The sequence below is a fragment of the Macaca nemestrina genome, chromosome 4 (genome assembly GCF_043159975.1).
Source record: "Macaca nemestrina isolate mMacNem1 chromosome 4, mMacNem.hap1, whole genome shotgun sequence".
In the NCBI taxonomy this organism is placed as follows: domain Eukaryota; kingdom Metazoa; phylum Chordata; class Mammalia; order Primates; family Cercopithecidae; genus Macaca; species Macaca nemestrina.
In genome coordinates this window covers 18,961,792-18,983,270 of record NC_092128.1, presented here as the reverse complement: position 1 = coordinate 18,983,270, position 21,479 = coordinate 18,961,792, and the positions used below count along the sequence as shown (strand labels likewise).

The 21,479-nt window shown below is 49.3% G+C and overlaps 2 protein-coding genes across 4 annotated transcripts in view; one reads left to right on the top strand and one right to left on the bottom strand.

Moving 5' to 3' along the window:
• Positions 1–13,672, top strand: part of TBXAS1 (thromboxane A synthase 1) — a 196,860-nt gene extending 183,188 nt beyond the window's left edge. For 2 of the 3 annotated variants that reach the window (XM_011723676.3, XM_011723679.3), the window contains exons 11-13: positions 5,641–5,778; positions 7,234–7,396; positions 9,542–9,794. In XM_011723676.3, the coding sequence (XP_011721978.1) occupies positions 5,641–5,778; positions 7,234–7,396; positions 9,542–9,616 (376 nt within the window). In that variant the 3' untranslated portion in view covers positions 9,617–9,794. Of the gene's footprint in view, positions 1–5,640; positions 5,779–7,233; positions 7,397–9,541; positions 9,795–12,292 lie in introns of those variants that run through there. The other variant, XM_011723677.3, reaches the window with a different exon arrangement.
• LOC105471288 (poly(ADP-ribose) polymerase family member 12) overlaps positions 13,194–21,479 on the bottom strand; it is a 40,137-nt gene continuing 31,851 nt past the window's right edge. The window contains exons 9-12 of the mRNA XM_011723680.2: positions 18,116–18,191; positions 16,738–16,868; positions 15,664–15,815; positions 13,194–14,340 (exon numbers count right to left, since the gene is read on the bottom strand). Of these exons, the coding sequence (XP_011721982.1) occupies positions 14,015–14,340; positions 15,664–15,815; positions 16,738–16,868; positions 18,116–18,191 (685 nt within the window). The 3' untranslated portion in view covers positions 13,194–14,014. The remainder of the gene's footprint in view (positions 14,341–15,663; positions 15,816–16,737; positions 16,869–18,115; positions 18,192–21,479) is intronic.

Sequence of the window (21,479 nt, the reverse complement as noted above, 5' to 3'; positions counted from 1 at the left end):
CCACATCCACACCACACCCGCCTCACATCCGCACCACACCCGCCCCACACCCACCCCACACCTGCCTCACATCCGCACCACACCCGCGCCACACCCGCACCACACCCGCCTCACATCCGCACCACACCCGCGCCACACCCACCCCACACCTGCCTCACATCCGCACCACACCTGCGCCACACACGCCCCACACCTGCCCCACACCTGCCCCACACTTGCCTCGCAGCTGCTCCACACCTGCTACATTAGCATTTTTCACCCTATCAGCTCTGCTGGCTTTTCTTGTCAATCACCAGATATGAGACAGACAAGGTGTCACAATTCTCACCCAGACCAGAGGACAATCTGCTTCTGCTCAAAGGATTTGGGGGTGAATGTAGGGAGAGTGAGCATTTTTATTATTTTATTTCATCTCAAAAAGCGTGTTGACCTTTCCCAAGTGCTGACACAACTTGGACTTATTCATAAAAGAAATCAGAATGGCCCTTGTGGGAAAACACAGCAGCCCTGAGTTCCATTGAGGTGACTGAGTTGCTGTGCGGTGCAGTTCTGAAGCTTCTGCTGGTCTTTTACGTGGCTCAGTCTGCGGGGAAAGGAGGCTCTGTTCTCCAGATTCCAGGGTGTCTGCCTTCAGGTCCAGGCTGTTTCCAGAAAAGATGAAAAAGCAGGGTGCCAGAGCACAGCCTCGTCTGACCCCTTTGGAACTGAGGGTACAGTCATCACAACCCCCAGCTGCCTGCCCTGGTTTCAGCACTGGTGTTTGCTATCAGCTCCAAGCACATATAATTGCATTAGCAGCTTAGGATCTCAATGGGTTCTCCCAGCGCTGGCCTTTTTCCGTTCCTCTCTGTTACATGAAAGGCTCATAACAGAGAGAGGGAGCGGCGAGAAGCCACAGGCTGCTCTTGATGTCTTATGGGCAGGAACAGGGCGTAACAGTAATTACTGTAATCATTGCATTTCCTCTAGGATATTTAGGGAAGCCCAATCTTACAGCTTGAAGTAAAATCCAGCATAGGATTATTTTTAATTTTTAATTATTTATATTACCAAACTAGCATGCTTATACTTAAAAACACACACACACACACACACAGTCCCAGCCGGGCGTGGTGGCTCACACCTGTAATCCCAGCACTTTGGGAGGCAAGGAGGGAGGATCACTTGAGGTCAGGAGTTCAAGACCAGCCTGGCCAACATGGTGAAACTTTGTCTCTGTTAAAAATACAAAAATTAGCCGGGCATGGTGGCAGTAACCTGTAATCCCAGCTATTCGGGAGGCTAAGGCAGGAGAATTGCTCGAACCTGGGAGGCGGAGGTTGCAGTGAGCCAAGATAGTGCCACTGCACTCCACCCTGGGCAACAGAGCAAGACTCTGTCTTTAAAAAAAAAAAAAAAAGCCCCTAAACAATGGAGAATAAAAAAAAAAAAGGCCGCCTATCATTCTCCATCCCAGTCCCATCCCCTAGAGAAGATAAAGAAATTTAAGTATTCTTCTAGAAATGTTATGTTCATACATAAGCATATATAGTCTACCCTTTAAAAGTAAAGCATAAATGAGATTGTGCCATTGCCCTTGGGTAAAATGAACAATCTGATCAAATATTTTCCTCTCTGGGAGAAGCAGCTATCAGTAGAGACATAGACAACAGGGACTCACCAGGACTCACTCAGAGAGGCCAAATTCACAAAGACAGAAAGTAGAACGCTGTCTGCCAGGGGGAGAGGGGAGGGGAGGGAGTTAGTGTTTAAGGGATCCAGAATTTCAGAGGAGGAAGAGGAAAAAGTTCTGGAGATGGATGGCGGTGCTGGTTGCATAATGAATGTACTAAAACCACAGAACTGCACACTGGAAAATGGTTCAAATGGTCCATTTTATGTTTTTTTTTATATATATATAAAACCACAATGAAATAATAAACAGATAGGTGAGCAGATAAATTAACTAAATAAACCCAGCCTCACCAGGACCAATTCTGGTGTTCCAATATTCCAGAATTATCATGACAGCTGATGGACAGTTTGAGACTGTCCTCATTGGATGTTCTCATGTCCTGTGTTAAGGACTTAAGGCTCAGAATCACGGATTCCAGGCATGTGGGAGTGGTACGGACAGGAGCAGGAGTGGGAGCCCGTGTACAGGATGCGTTAGGGAAACAGAACTTTGCTATGTAGGGAGGGTATCTCGAGGCCAAGCCTTGACAGAGGCTGTGACCTGCATCTCCTCCCAACCCCGTGTTACCTGGTCTAGAAAATGGCCTGAGCTAGGAGGCGGGAAGCGGGGCTTGGTTTTCTTGCGGTGAGCCAGATCTGTTGGAGTGGGATAATGCTGAAGTCAGAGACACTTCTGAATCGAACCCTATAGTCACAGAAATAGTTGGAGAGGGGGTGGGCTGAGAGGTGCAGGGAGGTGATGAAGAGAAGCTGGGGCTGTAATTCTGCCCTCATCCTAAAAGGCTCTATCTCATCCTTTAAAATCCCAAATCAACTGTAACCAGAACTTTTTTTTTTTTTTTTTTTTTTTTGAGATAGAGTCTCGCTCTGTTGCTCAGGTGTGCAGTTGTGCAATCCCAGCTCACTGCAACCTCTGCCTCCTGGGTTCAAGTGATTATCCTGCCTCAGCCTCCCGAGTAGCTGGGACTACAGGCGCATGACACCATGCCTGGCTAATTTTCGTATTTTTAGTAGAGATGGGGTTTCACCATGTTGGCCAGGTTGGTCTCCAACTCCTGACCTCAGGTGATCCACCCACCTCCATCTCCCAAAGTGCTGGAATTACAGGCATGAGCCACCGAACCTGGCCATGACCAGAACTCTTGAGAGCATGTGCTCTCAACACTCAAAGTCCAAAAGTCTACCCAAGTTCAGGAAGAGAGTGGTTCTTCAGCTCTCCACCTCAAATTTTGTTTCTAGAAGGTTGCATGTAGGTCTGAAGAGTGACAGCATGTTTGTTTAACAGGAACTCAAAGCCAGCAGATCAGGAAAGGATACTTAAAAGGTTTGGAGTTTGGGCTACAGAGGTTTAAGGTAGGTCTTTCATGGCAAGGAATGTTTGAAATTGGGCAAGATGTATGACATAACGATTTAGGAATGAGTGGATACAAGTAGGTGAGTTGAAGGGGGTTCTGACAGGTAAGACTGTTGTCTGGTAAGTGAACTGTTTGCTCAAGTGAGCAAACCATTGTCCTGATAGGAAAGTGATTTGCTCAGACAAATTAGCTTGCATTAATTTCCTGAAGCTAACAGTGAAGTTATTTATTGGTTCAGAGGTTTATTTTTCTTAGCAAGAATTTTCTGGAGCAGAGAGGAAGTCACTGACACAGGTGGTCTCAATGCTCAGGCCAAGAGTTGAGTTTGTAGCTCCAAGTAGACTCATTTCCCAGGGTCACCTGCTGGGCCATAATCAACAAGGTACAAGCTTAAGAGAGCTGTGCCGGGTTTTCAAGTTGCAAGGAAGACAGATTCACTGGTGTTTTCTTGAGTCACGGGTGTTGGTTTTAAGAAACTGGTGAAGTAAGGAAGCTAGAACTCTCCCAGGAACCAGGAACAGCTCTCACTGGCCGGCCTCAAGGAGGAGACCTGACTGGGGGACTGGAAGGTGGTTCAGATGTTTCAGAAGCTACAGCGGCTCCAGCAGTCAGACTGGGGTGTGATCTCACAGCATCAGGAGCCCTGAACACTAGCCCAAGGCTCAGCTTTGAATGCAGCTTGACCAGGTAAACCTGGAGACTGCATCAACACCCGCAGCCTCCAACACCCCTGACCAGCTCATGGCCTTAATCCCAAACCCAGGTCCTAAACTACCTCTCACTGTGCATCACAAGTCACTGCCTGGCTTCCTGGCTTCTGATCTGCTGCCTTCTCCAATTCATGGCCTCACTTCATCCATTGATTGCCCTTGACTTTGAGCTACAGGTTTCACCAGCTGTGACTCTAGCCTCAGCTCTGGGGCCACACAGCCTCAAGCACGTGGGTCTTGCCCCAGCTCCAGATGCCTGTCCTAGGTAGCCCATCCTTGGGAAGCAGCAGACAAAACTGCATGTCAGAGACATAGCTCTGGTTGTCATGAGAAGACTGTATTGGAAAGAGGTCAAGGAGAGACAAGAATCTAAACTAAGGAGATGGCAGTAAAACTGGAGACTTGGCAACATAAGAAAGACCAGTGATGAATCTGCAGATGGGGAGGGACGAGTCAAGGATGGCTTCCAGTTTCTGGCTTGCTTAAGCCTGTGTGGGAAACAGGAGGAGGAGAAGATTCTGACGATCTGCTGCTGCTCAGGTCGACTTTGAGGATTCTGTGGATCACCCAGGAGAGAGGCTGGGTCTGTGGGTAGAAATAGAAACCTGGGGTTCAGGCTGGGGCTGGGGTAGGAGGCTTAGGAGATAATAGAAGTTGAATCTGGGAGTGCAGATGAAATCCCTGGGAAGCACCAGGATTTAAGAGGCTGGTGGATGCAGAAGAGCCTGCCAATGAGAGGGAGAAGGAGCGCCAGCGATGGAGGAGGAAACCCACACAAATAATGTCTGAGAGAAACACACACACACACACACACATAATGGTAAAGATGATGGACGATGGACACAGGCAGGGCACGGTGGCTCATGCCTATAATCCCAGCACTTTGGGAGGCCGAGGCGGGTGGATCACTTGAGCTCAGGAGTTTAAGACCAGCCTGACCAACATGGTGAAACTGCCCCCCATCTCTACTAAAAATACAAAAATTATCCAGGCCTGGTGACACACACCTGTAGTCCCAGCTACTCGGGAGGCTGAGGCAGGAGAATCGCTTGAACCTGGAAGGCGGAGGTTGCAGTGAGCAGAGATCGTGCCACTGCACTCCAGCCTGGGTGACAGAGTGAGACTCTGTCTCTCAAAAAAAAAAAAGAAGAAGAAGAAGATGGACACAGCATGAACAGCAGGTGAATCTGGGTAAGGGATAAGTGGGTATCTTATGTACTATTCTTCAACTTTTATGTAAGTTCAGAATTATTTCCAAATGAAAATTAGAAAAACAAAACAAGGAAATGTACAAGAGGAAGACAGTCAATTACATAGACAGACCAAGTCAGATGAAGACTGAGGAGTATTCATCAGACGTACCCACAAATGTTCTTTGGGGATCTTGGCATGGGTACCATCCATGGGAAGGAGGGGACAGATGCCAGGCAGCAGGGTTAGTCAGTGAAATGGGAGGAGAGGAAGTGAGAAGGTGAGCGAGGTAAGAGGCTTGGCTGTGAATGGGAAGATAGGATAGGCTGTGGCCCAGGAATGACCCTCCAAGCCCCCACTATGGAAGCAATCCTTCCAAAGCACTTTGCACCCCAACATGGGGCACAAGAGGGGCCCTTCAGTGCTTGACAAATGGATGCATGAAAAGATGGATGAGTACATTTTCAACAAGGACCAAGCGAGCCTAGCCTCGGGGCTGCAGGCTCCTGGGCAGTGAGTGTTAATGGGGTGGGGGCTTGGTCACCCTGGGAAGGGGGCTGAGCAGGGGATCCTGTGTCCCCCAGCCTCATTCCACACACCGTGCTGCCTGCCTCTGATCCCCTTCACACTCAGACTCTGCTTGCCCAGGCCGCCCCAAGCTCTGCTCATCTCTACTCTGCACCCACTCCCCGACCTGGTGTTTCCCTCAGGTTCACACGCGAGGCGGCTCAGGACTGCGAGGTGCTGGGGCAGCGCATCCCCGCAGGTGCTGTGCTAGAGATGGCCGTGGGTGCCCTGCACCATGACCCTGAGCACTGGCCAAGCCCAGAGACCTTCGACCCTGAAAGGTGAGTGCTGCGCCTTTTAAAAAGCTCTGAAGGCATGTGTGTGGGGTATAAATTTACCAGTGGAGGCAGCAGCCAGGAGGCACAGACTTAGCAAAAGTGTCCCCAAATAGTCAAAACTTACGGCAATTCAGATAGATGTTTACAAGGCATAATTTCCAAAGGAAGTAATTATACCATTTTTTCAAGGTCCAAACTGAATCCAGACATTTAGCATTTCAGCAGCCCTGCATGCAAGAAACAAGGCAATTTCAAATGATTGTCTTCCATTCATTCAAGCCAGGACATGGGATACAGGATTGTATTTCAGGTCTGCACTGGAAAGTAACAGAACATCATTTCCTGTTTTAAAAACGGGCGTCTATGCCAAAACAACAGCTTCAGCTAATGTCTCCATGAATCTAAATTCATGGGATCTGCTGGTTGACCTGGGTCCCCTCCTTCCACCACCTGGCTTTGGTTCATTGTCTCCTCTCATTTCTGGACTCTGTGATTGGAAACATCTGAGCAGGCAGCCACACCCTGGTCCTCATCAGAACCAGTCAATACCCCCTCTGTGTGCGTGGTCTGGCAAGGGAAAGGCTGGCCCGGCACCAGTTGTGTTTTCACCTTTCGTGGCTCCAACTGAATTCAGCCCAAGTTTACAACCCAGTCACTGGGAAAGCGTGAGCAATGGGGTCTACACAAATAATATTCCACAGACATCAGCTCCTGAACACGCTGCAGCCACAGGGCTTACAGCCTCACAATAAAGTCCAGGGTAGTAAAAGGTGAGCTCGCTGTTCCAGAAGAGTGCCACCTAGCTTCACTGTCATGGGCTGCACGCTGCAGGCAAATGCACTACTTGGTAGGAGATTCAGCAGTTCTGAGGAAGGGCCTCCAGCTCTCCAGGTACTGCAGCTCCCAATGGTTCAAGTGTCCAGTGCAGCATGGGCAGGAGAGGTGCTGCCAGAGTGGTTCAAGAGACCTGCAGGGCAAGTCAGTAGGACACGCCCCCCAGGGTGGGCCCGGGAGGTGCTGAGGTGCCTGGTACCCTGCCAAGGAAGTAAGCTGGTGGTGGCTGGGTCATCCTGTGGGAGGGGAGGTGGTGCCCTGGGCCCAGGGGAGGACTAGGATCGCCAAGCCCTGGGGTTCAGGGATGCCATGTTTAGACTCTGATTGTGGGTGGCGGTGAGTCTGTGGGCTTATTAGCCACACATCGAATTCCTAAGGAGAGGCGGGGAGGGCACTGTGGACATTCCAGGTGATTCTGCGGATTCAGCTCTGCCTCTGGGGCTGTGCAGGAAGACAGGAGGCCAGGAGCAGAGAGTGACTGAGGCTCAGGAATGAGCAGCCATAAGCTCCCAGAGCCTTGGGGACATCCTTGTCTCAGATGCAGGGGTGGCTCAGCTGGAGTACAGGGCTGCAGAGGGGAGGGAGAGGGTGTTCTGAGCCAGCCCTGACCACACGGACCTGCAGGTTCACCGCTGAGGCTCAGCAGCAGCACCGACCCTTCACGTACCTGCCCTTCGGGGCCGGCCCACGAAGCTGCCTTGGGGTGCGGCTAGGGCTGCTGGAGGTCAAGTTGACACTGCTCCATGTGCTGCACAAGTTCCAGTTCCAAGCCTGCCCTGAGACCCAGGTGAGGCCCCACTGCTCAGAGGCAGGGGCAGGGGCGGGGGTGGGGGGGCCACCCCAGTTCTCTGCATGAGAGCGGGCCAGCCTGGGGGCAGCATCAGGCTCTGCCTCCGTGAGCCTGGGCGAGCTTCTTAACCTCTCTTGGCCTCAGTTTCTTGATCCTTAAAGTGGAGATGATAACAACACCCTCTACCTCTTAACGTCCTGTGAGGATTCAGTGAGTTCACATAGCACTCAGATAAGCCGAGGACATGTTAATCATTATTAGTATTGTTCTCTGCACATCAGGGCTGGACCTCACCTTGCTGTAGCTCTTCTCACTTCCACAAAGGGCACAGAGACAATGGCATTTGCAGTTGTGACATGTGCCTGCCTTTGTGGGGTGGGGGGTGCATGGCTTGTCCTACAGAGGCTGGAGACACTTCCTCTGGCTCCTCCTGACAGAGCAAGGTGCGGTCTGCTTGGAGGGGAAGCTGAGGGGTTTCACCTCCTTGAAGGGTACCCCCAGCTTTGCCTTCCCCTCTTGTGCAGACACTCACATGTCCCCATGGCCACAGCCTGGTCCCTCTCACAAGTGGTGACACAGACTCTTCCCAACAACATATGCCTTCATTCCTGAGGTCCCAGACTGGTGCACAGACCCTGTCCTCACCCAGAGAGCTGGGCTCCCCTGAAATGGGGCCCTACCCACTTTTCCAGCATTATTTCCCCCGCACATCACACACTCCAGATCCAGCAGACCAATTCCTCAACACGTCAGGGAGCTTATATCATCCCCTTTCACACAGCAATCTCGCAGAGTAGGAGTGACTATTCCCATTCTTTAGATGAGGAACTAAAGCTCAGAGAGGTTAAATAACTTGCCTAAGGCCACACAGTTGGACTGCCGGCTTCGTGATGGCAGGGACCCAGCCTGTCATATTCACTGTTGGACTCTGCAGCATCTAGCTTAATGCCAGGTGCATGACAGGGACTGACTCATTCATTCAACATGAATGAGCAAATGGACAAGCAGCCAGAGATGCAAGAAACGGGGGTCCTCACCCAGATCCTGCTGACTCCCAAGCTCTCCCTCCTTCCTGACATCCGACTGCATCTCTGCACAGCGTTAGCTATTCCCTGTCCATTCCAACCACTGCTGTCCCCTGCACCTATCCTCATGCTGGTCCTGCCATCCGGAACCCTCCGTTCAGCTGCAGACCTGGACACGCAGGCACAGGAAGGCATAAGGACACAGTGACAGCGACAATTCTAGATTGAAACAGGCAGTGTCTCTGACAGAGAACATGGGACCAGCTGCTGGTCCTGGAAGAATAATGAGCTTGGGTGGGGGGACACAAGAGTCTGAGGTACTGAAATTGAGCGCATTCACACACTCTAGGCTGGAGAGAGGGAGGGGCAGATCGACAGCGCAGAGCCAAACCAAGTGAGGTCAAGGGGCAGACGGAGGAGCAGCCCCACTGCGTCAGGGGTTCCACGTGTGTGGGGCTTGCCTCACTTCCCCATGATCTCTATATAACAACCAGCCCAGTCTCCCAAAACACTGCTTATGCCTGGCACTCCCCAGCTTAAGAACCAGCCATGAGTCAAGGGCTCCCCATTCTTCCTTGTCTGCTGACAAGTGCTAGGGCCTGCAGCTTTTTCAGATGCCTTTGAGGGCTGTGGTTCCTACAGGAGACACGTACAGCCCCAAGCAGTAAGACCCTGGTGACTCATTGCTGTCACATTAGCCACTGGGTCATCATTTTACTCATAGCTCCAGAGGAAACCCAACTCCTTGAGTAATTCTTTGGCTTTTCTTCAAAGCCCCAAGTCCACCACTGGCTCTGCCTTTTGGACATAGGAAAGCTTTCTGGATGTCAGTGAGGCCAGACCACAGCACATATGAGCAGGAACAGCATGAAGCTGCTCTCCCCAGAGCCCCTCAGCCAGAGGGCATTGCTGTTACTGGCCAGGGCTGGGGAGTGAGATGGGGAGGATCGGCAGGGATGGCTGCAGTCACTGAAAGATAGGTTTGGGCCTTTGCTCTCTGCTTTCCTCTTCTATGACCTTGGACAAGGGACTTGGCCTTCTTGAACCTCCAAGTCTTCATTTGTACAGTGAGACGCTACTACCTCTTTGACAAATATTTTAATTTTCTCTACTTTAGGTACCGCTGCAGCTAGAATCCAAATCTGCCCTAGGTCCAAAAAACGGTGTCTATATCAAGATTGTGTCCCGCTGACACAGAAGGCCGCCGGGTGGAGGGAGGGCACCCCCAAATTCAAAGAAAACCCTGAGTGTGGATATTCAGAATTTTGGGAAAATGTCACTGAAGGGATTGAAAGAGTGCCTGGCATGCAAGGATAAGAGGTTCTTTACACAACATTTCCTAAATGCTTAATAAACGTTTGTTGCACTTAGTTTTGACATTGCCAATGGGGTTTGAACCAGTGCTCTAACTCCCTAAATGAAGGACTGCTGATAAATAAGCGAAAATGTAGTTTTGACAAAACAACTGAGAATGTGGGGTTTCAAAGGAAGTCCCAGGCTTGTGCTGAAAGGAATCCATGGTGCAGGGCACACGAGGACACCCAGGTAAGCCTGTCCTGATGGCACCAGCTCATGGCTCTTTCGGCTTCTCGTGCATTGTGGAGTTGTAGAGAATGACATTTATCAGTAGTTCAACCTCAACAGTGGTTCCAAAGCTTTATAATGCTTTGATTTTTCTAGGTAGGGTAGTACCAACTTTCTAGTCAAGTTTTAATCGACAGAAAAAGGAGAGAGTCTGAAAAATGACATACTTTTTCTTTTAAAGAACACTGTATTGGCTGGGCGCAGTGGCTCACGCCTGTAATCCCAGCACTTTGGGAGGCCGAGGCGGGTGGATTGCCTGAGGTCAGGCATTCGAGACCAGTCTGGCCAACATGGTGAAACCCTGTATCTATTAAAAATACAAAAAAATTAGCCAGGCGTGGTGGCGCGTGCCTGTAATCCCAGCTACTTGGTAGGCTGAGGCAGGGGAATTGCTTGAACCAGGGAGGTGGAGGTTGCAGTGAGCCGAGATTGCGCCACTGCATGCCAGCCTGGGTGACAGAGCAAGACTCCATCTCAAAAAGAAACAAAAAAACACTATATTAATTTTGATCAAAGAATCAAAACACAGAGGTGATTTTTTGTAAAAGTAATTATTGTGCTGCTAAGCAGTTCACATTCAACCAAGCACTTGCAAGGTCAGTCTCAAGGTCAGCCACCAGCAGCTGTGCACTCGTGGCTGCTGGTGAAGAGCAGCATCACCTCCGTGCCTCAGGGGCCTCTTCTGTAAAATAAGGAGGCTGGCCCCAATCAAAGACCTCTTCCTCCTCTAGTTGACACCTGAGCAGCTTTAAGGGGCTGGATGTTGTATAGAGAACGATCTTGCAGAAATCTGGAAGCCCCTTATGTGGCACCCAGATGCTGATGACCCACCTTTAGAAACTTCAGGCCATTTTGTGAGTGTTGGCAGAACGGGTTTCCACATATTCACTGCTGGGACTGCCGCCTCCAATGTTTGATGGTCCCCCATCCCCTTCAGCCCAGAGCACCCACTGCGTCCCTCAAAGTACCCCATGGGGGGGCCCTTTCTCTCATTCTCTGGCCCTCTGGGCAGGAAGAGGACACCCCAGCTGCCCAGCACTGGGCCAGGCCTGTGAGTGACTGCTGCCTCAAGGTGCAGGGCTGTCCTGTGGCCCTCCCTCCCCACACTCTTGTTGCCACCACCTGCCCTTCTCCATTACCTGGCCCCTCTGCAATGCCCAGCCTGGGACTCAGACTCACTGAAGAAAACCATTGGCCTCCCTGCCTGTCCCACAATCCCTGACCTCCCCATGGCCACCACCACCATAGAACCTCAGCCTGCAGACAGGCCCAATGGTGCACTCAGCTCCCTGCCTGGAACACAGCCCCACAACCTGAGCCCTCCCTTGGGACCTCTGGCCCTACTCCCCGGGCCATCAGCTCCATCCAGCTTCCCTCACCTTCCCCGTTCAGGTGGTCATCACCTTCAGACACAGTGGTAGAGGCCTCCTCATGTGCTGGGGTCACTGGACTCCAGTCCTTCTACTGTGTGAACCCACCAACCTCACCTCTGCTTAAATCCCACTGTTCACATCCAATACCAGCTATCACAGGGCAGGGAACTGTGCCGCCTGGTCCTCCAAAAAACCCTCTTGCTAGATTCCCAACTGGGTCCTCACAAAGATTCTGGCCAATCCCACACACATACACCCATGTTCCAGACCCTGCCACCTCTTGGCACCAAACATCTTGAGAGTCACAATCATTTCGACCCCTTCCCATCACAACGTCCGCCCTTTCTGCACCGGCAGGAACAGCTCCCTCCCCGTCATCAGGCAATCTGGCCACATGGCTCCCACCCTCCCTAGCATTGCTGGTCCAAGGAGTTGCTCTTCCTAACCTGCTTTCTCCCAGGTCACCCAGTCATGGCTGCCGCAGTCTTCACAGCTCAGTGGACTTTTCCAGAGCATTTGAGCACCTCCCACCAGATCCCTCTGGCTGCTCTCCCCATCTACACCCTCAATGAACTAGTTCTGCTCCCCGAATCTCCCCAGCTCCCAGATGATTCAGAAGCATAGGATCAGTTCACTTACATGTGAGCAACAGACGTGATTTAATGGTTTTCTCTGACACCTCTTTGCCCCCTGCCCAACTACACCATAGCAGGACCAATGACTTAATGAAAAAGCAGTGAGTGAAATGGCAGGATCAGTCAGGCTGCGAGGGAAATTTGGAGGGGTTCTGAAAATCATACCACGGATAACCACGTGGCTGACCCAGCTGCTGGGTGAAGCTGCGTTCTTGCTGTTTCTCTGGTCACTTACCTTGGATCTCCTCCAGCTTGACTGTACTTGCCTGTGTTAAGGTTTCAGATCACTCCAAAGATGGAAAAATGGTTCATACTCACCTTGGACCTGAGAAATACAGACAAGCCAACTGAAGCCCAAGCAGCAAGCTGCCAACAGACACATGTCCTCGGGAAGGTGGAGGCTGGGCAAAAAGCAGGTAGTGAGGACCGAGCAGGGAGGGCTGCCAGCCCCTCTGCCAACAGGACCAGAACCAGCCAATGCCCAGAAGGGAGGCTCCTGTAAACTGCCACATGTCGGGGACACACACAACACACTCTCCACATGCACAGCACATTGCTCAATGGTGAACCTGGGTCTTATGGGGCCTGAAACTTACCTACGAATTGGAGGAAAGAAAAAAAATACGTAATGTTTGCAAATTTTACCAAAACCTATGACCACGTGAGCATATTGCTAGGGCCCCTCCTAGGGCCTGGGGAGGGGCTCCAGCAAGTGAGGGGCCCTGAACCTTCAGCTTCATTGTCTTCATAATAAACCCACACATAGCTCACCAAGCCGTGACATCAGCTCTGTCACAGCCCCGATACGGTCTGAATGTTATGACCCCCAAAATTCCAATGTTGAAATCCTCACCCCTGAGGTGATGGTATTTAAAGTAGAGGTGATGAGACCACCAGGGCGGAGCCCTCATGAATGAGATTCAGTGCCTTATAAAAGAGGCCCTTACACCGTGTGGGGTTACAGTGAGAAGACTGAATCTATGAGGAAACAGGAGGTTGGACTTTCCAGACTCCAAACCTGGGAAATAAACGTCTGCTGTTTATGAGCCGCTCAGTCGATGGTGTTTTGTTACAGCAGCCCAAATGAACAAAGGCAATCCCTGACTCTCAGAAAAACGCCTGGCACCCAGCAGGTGCTCAATCAATAGACGCAGACAAATGAGCTTCAGTCTTCATCCACTTTGGATAAATTTTCTTTTATTTCCATACTCTTTTGTGACATGTGTGGCACAGGTATTCAATCTCACGGGGATGTTTATTAAAACCCGCATTCAGAGGGTGTCCAGTGTGCTTAGGAAATGTGGGTTTGGGCACTCACAGGCCAAGCCTGGGGGTCCTCGGGGAAGCTACTCCTCCAGGTCACCTGCCAAGTGGATGTGCTTCCTTCGGCAATGGGTGACCCTACCAGGACAAGGGGAACCAGCAGGGACTCGATGGCACCACATAGCAGCCACCTGTTCTGACAATGTGACACAGACCAACTAATGCCAGAGCCCAGGAGAAGCCACAGGCAGAGCTGCCTGGGTTGGTGTCAGAGCAACAGGCGGAAGTGACTATGCCACCCCTGGGCTGTCCTCCACCAGTGGCTACTGTGTCATTCTGGTAAAACTATGATGCCATGAGACTCTGAAAAACCGAATCACTGCAGAGACAAACTCATAAAAATTAAAACCAATCCATAAAATTGTATCTAGAAACTCTGTCCCTGGTGCCAATAAGCAGCAAAGTCAACAAAGAGTAAAAACTAAAACTTCAACACATTATTAAAAAGCAAAAACTGGACTCAACTACAATCACTTCTGGTTAGTCCACTAGTGAGCCCAAAAGTGACTTAAAAGTAAAAATCATTATTAGCAATAGATTAATAATATAACTTCATTGAGAGGTCAACATTAAATGAATAGTTCATTAAAAGTTTTCTGTTTAAAAAGAAAAGGAAAGGCCCAAATTGCCATTTCAAGGCAGAGCAGGCGAAAGGCCTGGAACACTCTGGTGCACTCACTGTCGGCTGCTGAACAGGGAGCCCAAGGCCAGCAGGATGGAGGGCGTGACCGAGGGCTTGGAGGAGGTGGTGTACTGGATGAGATACTCCGGGTAGACCTGGTGTTTCTCAAAGATCACAAAGATGGATGGGTCAGACACGCTGTTCACGCAGCTATCATAGAAGGCATTGCTCCGGCCCTCCTTGGCTGGGGGGCGGACAAAGGAGGCATTGCCCCTGACGAACTCGCCCACCAGCACCCGGGCCAGGAACATTGTGTGGGTCTGCGTGTCGGATTTGCTGTAGTGGTGGGAATACGCAGCATCTCGGGCAAAGTAGCTCCCTGAAATGACACACAAGGGTTCAGCTGGGTGCCTGGTGGAGGGGCCCGCAGCCAGGAAGGGTCAGCCCACTCCGGACAGCGTCCTGGTGATGTGCAAAACCAGGGGCCTCTACTCTTCCGCCCTGCATCTCCCTCCCTCCCTCCCTCCGTGCCATGTCTCCACTCTCCCTCATGAAGTCACACGCATCAGTGACACCAACACCCTTCTGAGTGGCAGCATCTGAGGAGTTACTAAACTGAGAGCACAAACTCCTTTCAAGTTCCAGATCTGCCCCACAAAACCTAAAGGCCTCTGGACACGTCACTACTTAATCCCTAAAACCTCAGATTCCTCAGGCATAAAATGGGGCTGTTCAGCCCAACCTCACAGGGTTGTCATGGAAAACGAATGAGATCCCATATGTGGAAGCAGTCTGAAGACTCCGGCAGCCCAATGAATAGAATTATGAGCCTTGTCAAATGGAAACCTGAGTTGGAAGCTGTCACCTATACATTTGAATTCACAAGTCTACCACTGGCTGCTGTCCATCTTGACCCCACGCCATTGCTACCTCAGATGGGAACTGACTGATGGACCTGGAACATGGACTGCTGGGCAGAAAATGTTCTCGACTTGGTAAGCATAATGTGGTTACAGAAGATAATGTCCTGTTCTTGGGATGTGTTAAAGGGTGAAAGGAGACAATATACGCCACCTACCTGAAAATGGTTCAGAAAGAGAGAGAGGGAGAGAAAAAGAGAGAAGTGGCAACATGTTAAAACCAATGAATCCAGGTAAAATGTACCCAAAGAGTTTTTCTTTACTATTATTATTCCAATTTTCTTGAATTTGGAATTATTTCCAAAGAAATAACATTTTAAAACTTTCTTTGGCAAATTTAAAAATAACTAAGAAGACAAGAAAACACTCAGATAACTCACAGGATAGCTAGAATACATGTTTACGCGAGTATCTCTGAGGGTTTCTGGTTTCTATTCTAAGGAAATCAATAGTAAAGGCACAGTCAGGGACTTGATCAGGGCTGGGAAGGTGTCCCCTCTCCTCTCCCATCTCTGTCACCATCTTCCAGGGCCTCTGCTCCACAGGGAAGCAACACACCAGCCTAGGCAGGCCACCCTGACCACGTCTGGGGTCAAGCTCCTGGTCATGCCCAGAGAAGCAAGAGCAAGGAGCTGGCTGGTAGCCATGCCCAGGTACGACCACACACAGAGTCTGAACCTGCTTATTGGCTCAGGCTGGTCCCCTCATGCCCTCTCGCAGTCTGCTCCTATGCAGGGGCGAAGCAACACGGGTTCTGCTGGTGGAGACCAATCATGACTTACCCTTGCCATAGGAAGTGCCATGAACACCACAGACCCGCCAGTCAAAGTTCTGCTGGCAAATGGCATCCACGAAAATGGCGCTGGTGCCATGGAACAGCTGCCGCTCGTCCACGGCCTTCCCTCCATTCTGCTTCTGCATCTGTCCTTTTTGCCTAGGATCACAGAAGAACGTGTGCTGCGGGAAGAGTGTGCCGGCCACCAAATACAGCCGGCCTGATACAAAACAACACATTTTTCCAAAATTCCAAAAGTGTCCTGAGACCAGGAGATGCAGGTCACAGGCTACCAAGACTAGGCCTGTGAGGCTCCAGCCACAAGCCAGGGTGTGGGAAAGAAGGGGGATCGTGGGAGCTGGGTGAAAACCCTCCCTCCACAGCTCCAGACTGCAGTGGCTCCCTGGACTCCAAAAGCAGAGCAGCCCTTGGAAAATGGGTACCATTTTCCCCAACCCCATCCCCACCTTGCTCCTGGATGGAGCTGAGCCCTGAGATGCTGTAGGAGAGTTTTGAGGCCCCAGTCAGTGGGTGCCCATCCTTCTCCTCTCTGTTCCCAGACTTCATCATTGTGCACAGAGTACAGATGACACTGCCCCAACCCCATGTGGGGACAGGTCAGCAAGACCCAGCCTGCCATGGTGACCTGTTGTAGGATTCCTCCCCACATAGACAAGTGAGTGGGTGTCCAAGGACAAGCCAGTCCTCATGCATGAACCTAAGACCCCTGCTCTCCAGCCACAGCCTTGTGTTCCTGGGGCTAAGGGTGTGGTGGGCTGTACTGACCCATCCCACTGGTCTCCGGGAAGGCAGAATGGAGAAGTGAGAGTGCTGGCTTTGCCAGTGCTCATGAACAGGATCAGGTGGTACGCTCTGGGGAGCCTCGGTGCCCTCACCTCTACAGTGGGATGTGCTACCACACTGCCCTGGGGGAGCGGATGACGGACAGCAGACACACAGCTCCCAGCACACGGCAGCCCTGTCGCTCTGCTTTTCCTGGAAACCCGGGCCACATGTGGCAATCAGCCAGCAGTGTGAAGGGACAAAGCCACCAGCCCACCAACAGCGAGCCCCAACGCACCACTGGTAGACTTCCCAGAGGGCCAGGTTCTGTACTCGCTCAATCTTCTGAACAAAGTAGAAAGGCAGCGTGCGGTTAAAGAGGTTCCAGACCTTCTGATACTCTTCCGAGGAAGAACTAAGGGTGATCTTCTGCAAGAGGTAAATGTTTTTAATGCATTATCGTCAACGTGCAGAATATAAATCAGTCCCTTCCCAAGGCTTCTTGTAAACATTAGAACTGCAGAAGCACAAATGCCCAGACAGCAGCAACCACACTCCCACCTCCCTGATGACATGGTCTCTCCAGGCACAGGAGACAATCAGTCCTCACGAAACTTCGTTGATAGGTTCTTGGAAACTGCAATTTTAAGTAAAACAACAAACTGCATGCCATAGGAACTTAACTCTTACGTCAGTTAGCATATGGGAAATTGGTTTCATCAGACAATATGTTGTTTCACTTTGAGTCAGTTTCCAAGAACCTACTGATGACGTTGAGGATTTACTATGTTTGCAATTGTAGTCACTTTGCTCCTTATCACTGTGAAACCAATCTAAAGGACAGACATGTAATGCTTAAGCCACCATCCTGGGTATCCCCTGGATGTCCCTGCTCTTCTATTTTTTGTCCCACACAGGCCAAAGACACAGGTTGGATTACATGGTCCAAGGACCACAGAGTTGTTGTCTAGACAAAAGTGTTGAACCCCTTCAGGTCCTCAGCACTTCTTGCCTGCACTGTTGGCATCTGTATGTGCCTTGTACAAGCTCAGTAAGTCCTCCCAGGACAGAGACCATCATGTTGTAAAGCTGAGTTGCACAGTGCTCCGCGGCCAGCCAGCCGGCAGACGTCAGCCCAGGTGCCTCACGCAGACGGTCACCATCAGATGTGAGTCTGCGTACTCTCCTGCACTCAGCACAGCTCCCACTGGTCAGAGCCCCTCAACAAGCTGCCGAACTCACTGTCCATTCTCCTGTCTGCTAGTCGTGAATGTCTTCCCTCCTGACAGTAACCCCCCTCCAAATGTCCATCAGACTCAGGTCCTCCCCAGGCTTCTTTTCCTTCTCTCGCTTAGTAAAATTGGTATTTATTGGTTAAGCCCAGCCCAAAAGCTCCTTATTTCTGCCCTTTCTAGCAAATTTCACAGCTCATCCTCCTCCCTCCATAAGGCAACCCCTCCCCTCAGAGCCACAACCATCTCCTGGGCAGTGAAAAAACAAAACCCTCTGCAAAAAAAAAAACAAAAACAAAAAGCCCACATCTGTCACTGCCCTCCTGCCCCAATTAGCCCCAGCCTTACAGCTTCTTCAGTGTTGAGGAATAGCACAGTCTGTTCACACATACCCACCTCTACAGAACACGTTCCTGTTCAACCCCAGGCACACGTGTCCCCTACCTGAAAGCCTGGGTCCGGCAGGGCAGAGGAGTCCCAATAGTCTGGGATGCTCTTCGGGCCTGGAAACTTGGTATTGCTACAAAAATGTAAACAAAAACACGTAGACATTTTATTCTTACACAAAGCAAATCTACCATAGGTGGTCTCTGCTAGCCAATATCACCAGTCTTCAGTCTCAGCGTATCATATTTTAAGAGCAGGTAGAAGGCAAGGAAGAATGTTAACATAATACTCACAACATGAGAGCACTTTTATCTTTGCCTATGTAGCCAAACAGTCCTGAGAGATCTATTTCTCGCCTGTGTCCCAACTACCACACAAAAGGGACAAAAGGGATGGAGTATGTGGTTAAAACAGTACACACAGGGCCATAAACCTTTATCCACAATTCTGAAATTCTAAGAGCTCTAAAGACATTTTTTTAAGGCCTCAATGAGGTATAATTGACATTTAAAAACTGTTTTTATACAGCTCAGGAAAACCAGGAGAAAAAATGAAATAAAACATTTTTTAAAAAACCTAAGTGACATCAAAACTCATGTGGCAATAGAAATTTGACTGTAGTAAGAGGCCATTGTGGTCTGTATCTATCCTTCTTAAACTGACTATGCATATTCTTTACTGCAGAAATACTAATGTGCTAAAATATAAAGTGTCACGTGATACAAGCATCACATTATCTTTCTAAAAATAAATAAATAAAAGCGGTTCAAAAGACATATGGCTCAAGGGTTCAGGAACAAGGACTGTGAAACTATAATTACAAATCATTCCTATTAAATTTCAGAATACACTGTTCTTTCTAAATAGATCTACCTTCTGTTTCTGCTGGCATGAAACATATACCTTCATCCTGAGCCTCAAAGCACTCCCACAAATAACTTTCCTTGGAAAATGGCACAGTTCAAAAATAACTAAGCAAGGTCCTACCAGCAGCAAGAATCAGCCAAAAACAGACCCACAAAGACTTATGATGCTGAAATTATCAGACAGATTAAAAACAATTATTCCTCCTAGGTTTAAAGAAAAAAAAAAGACAAACTTTAAAAACATATGTAAAGAACAGAAAACTATAAAAAGACCTGGAAGATCTAAAAAAGAACCAAATAGAACTTACAGAAATTATAAGTACAATCCTTAATAATAAAAGTGCAGTGGACAGGCTTAACAGCAGATTAGACCAGCTGGAGGGAGAATCAGTAAGCTGAAAGATATGTGAAATGCAATTGTCCAGAATGTGACCCACAGCAACAAGGAAATGGAAAATGCAGGAAGGAAGTTGAGACATGGAGAACAGTGAGAACTGGAATATAATCAGAACCTAAGTGAAGCTCTAGGAGAGGAGAGAGAAGACAGTGGAGGCGATTTTCAAAGAGAACTGACGAGACGCACCAATCCGCAGCTTAAGAAGCGCGAAGAATCTCAGCCATGATAAATAAAAAGCACATACCTAGACACACTTTAGTGAGGATGCATAACTCCAAGACAAACAGAAGTTCTTAAAGGTAGCCAAAGGAAAAAAGAGTGATTACTGCCAAAGAAGCACCTGTTAGACCAACAGGCAATTTCTCAAAAGCAACAATGGAAGCCAGAATACAGCAGAGTGGTCATCACCAATGATCCGAGAGAAAATCCCTACAACCCGAAATTCTATACCCAGTGAAAATTTCCTTCAAGAATGAGAGCAAAATAAATACATACTGGCTGGGCGCGGTGGCCCACACCTGTAATCCCAGCACTTTGGGAGGCCAAGGTGGGCAGATCACTTGAGATCAGGAGTTCAAGACCAGCCTGACCAACATAATGAAACCCCATCTCCACTAAAAATATAAAAATTAGCCAGGCATGGTGGCGCACGCCAGTAGTCCAAGCTACTCAGGAGGCTGAGACAGGAGAATCACTTGAACTCAAGAGGCGGAGGTTGCAGTGAGCCAAGATCATGCCAGTGCACTCTGGCCTGGGCGACAGAGTATAACTCCATCTCAAAATAAATAAATATATACATACATATTTAGACAAACCAAAAACAGAGTTTTCAACAAATCTTCATCAAAGGCAGGCTTGTCCATCTGCAGCCCGCAGGCTGCATGTGACCCAGGACAGCCTTGAATGCGGCCCAACACAAATCTGTAAACTTTCTTCAAACATTATGTGATTTTTTTTGTGATTTTTTTTTTTTTAGCTCAACTATCGTTAGTGTTAGTGTATTTTATGTGTGGCCCAATTCTTTTTCTTCTAATGTGGCCCGGGGAAGCCAAAAGATTGTACATCCCTGATCTAAGGTAATCTGAAAGGACAAAGTGGTAAAAATGTGATTACATTTAATGAAACTTTCAGAGTACAAAATAACAGTGCCTCTTGAGGTTTAAAAACAGTTGAGAGGAAGGCAAATGGAAGAAAAGACAGGAGGACAAAGACAATGATTTACTTGCATGTAAGTGAAGAACATGTAGTTTCTACCATAGCCTTTAAAATACATATATACAAGGCCGGGTGCGGTGGCTCAAGCCTGTAATCCCAGCACTTTGGGAGGCCGAGGCGGGCGGATCACAAGGTCAGGAGATCGAGACCACAGTGAAACCCCGTCTCTACTAAAAATACAAAAAATTAGCCGGGCGCGGTGGCGGGCGCCTGTAGTCCCAGCTACTCAGGAGGCTGAGGCAGGAGAATGGCGGGAACCCGGGAGGCGGAGCTTGCAGTGAGCCGAGATCGCGCCACTGCACTCCAGCCTGGGCAACAGCGTGAGACTCCGTCTCAAAAAAATAAAAATAAAAATAATAAAATAATAAAATAAAATAAAATAAAATACATATATACACAAAAAAAGGTAAGAAAAGAAAAAATAAGACCCAATGACATGAATGAAACATTTTCATGGAGGACAGGCAACATGGTGAGACCCTGTCTCTACAAAAAATAAAAAAAATTAGCTGGGCATGGTAGGGCATGCCTGTGGTCCCAGCTACTTGGAAGGCTGAGGTGGGAGGACTGCTTGAGCCCAGGAGGTGGAAGGTGCAGTGAGCCGTGATCACACCACTGCATTCCATCCTGGGTGACAGAGTGAGATCCTGTCTCGTAAGTAAATAAATAAATACATAAATTTTACATGACATTCCTGTATTATAACTTCTGAATATGGGCATTACGTTTTATGACTCCATTAATTGTGTAAATAGAAAAGTTGTTTCTGAAAGTGATCTACCCTCAGCTTCCCAGTTGGCCATGCAGGCCCAAGCAGACTTGCTGCTGCAGTTAATGACAACCAGCTGCTGGCACATGGGTCAGAGAGAAGAAATGAACTCTTCATCTGTGTGAACAGTCTGTGACACTCCGCTTACAGGAGACCCCAAATCACTCAGATCTT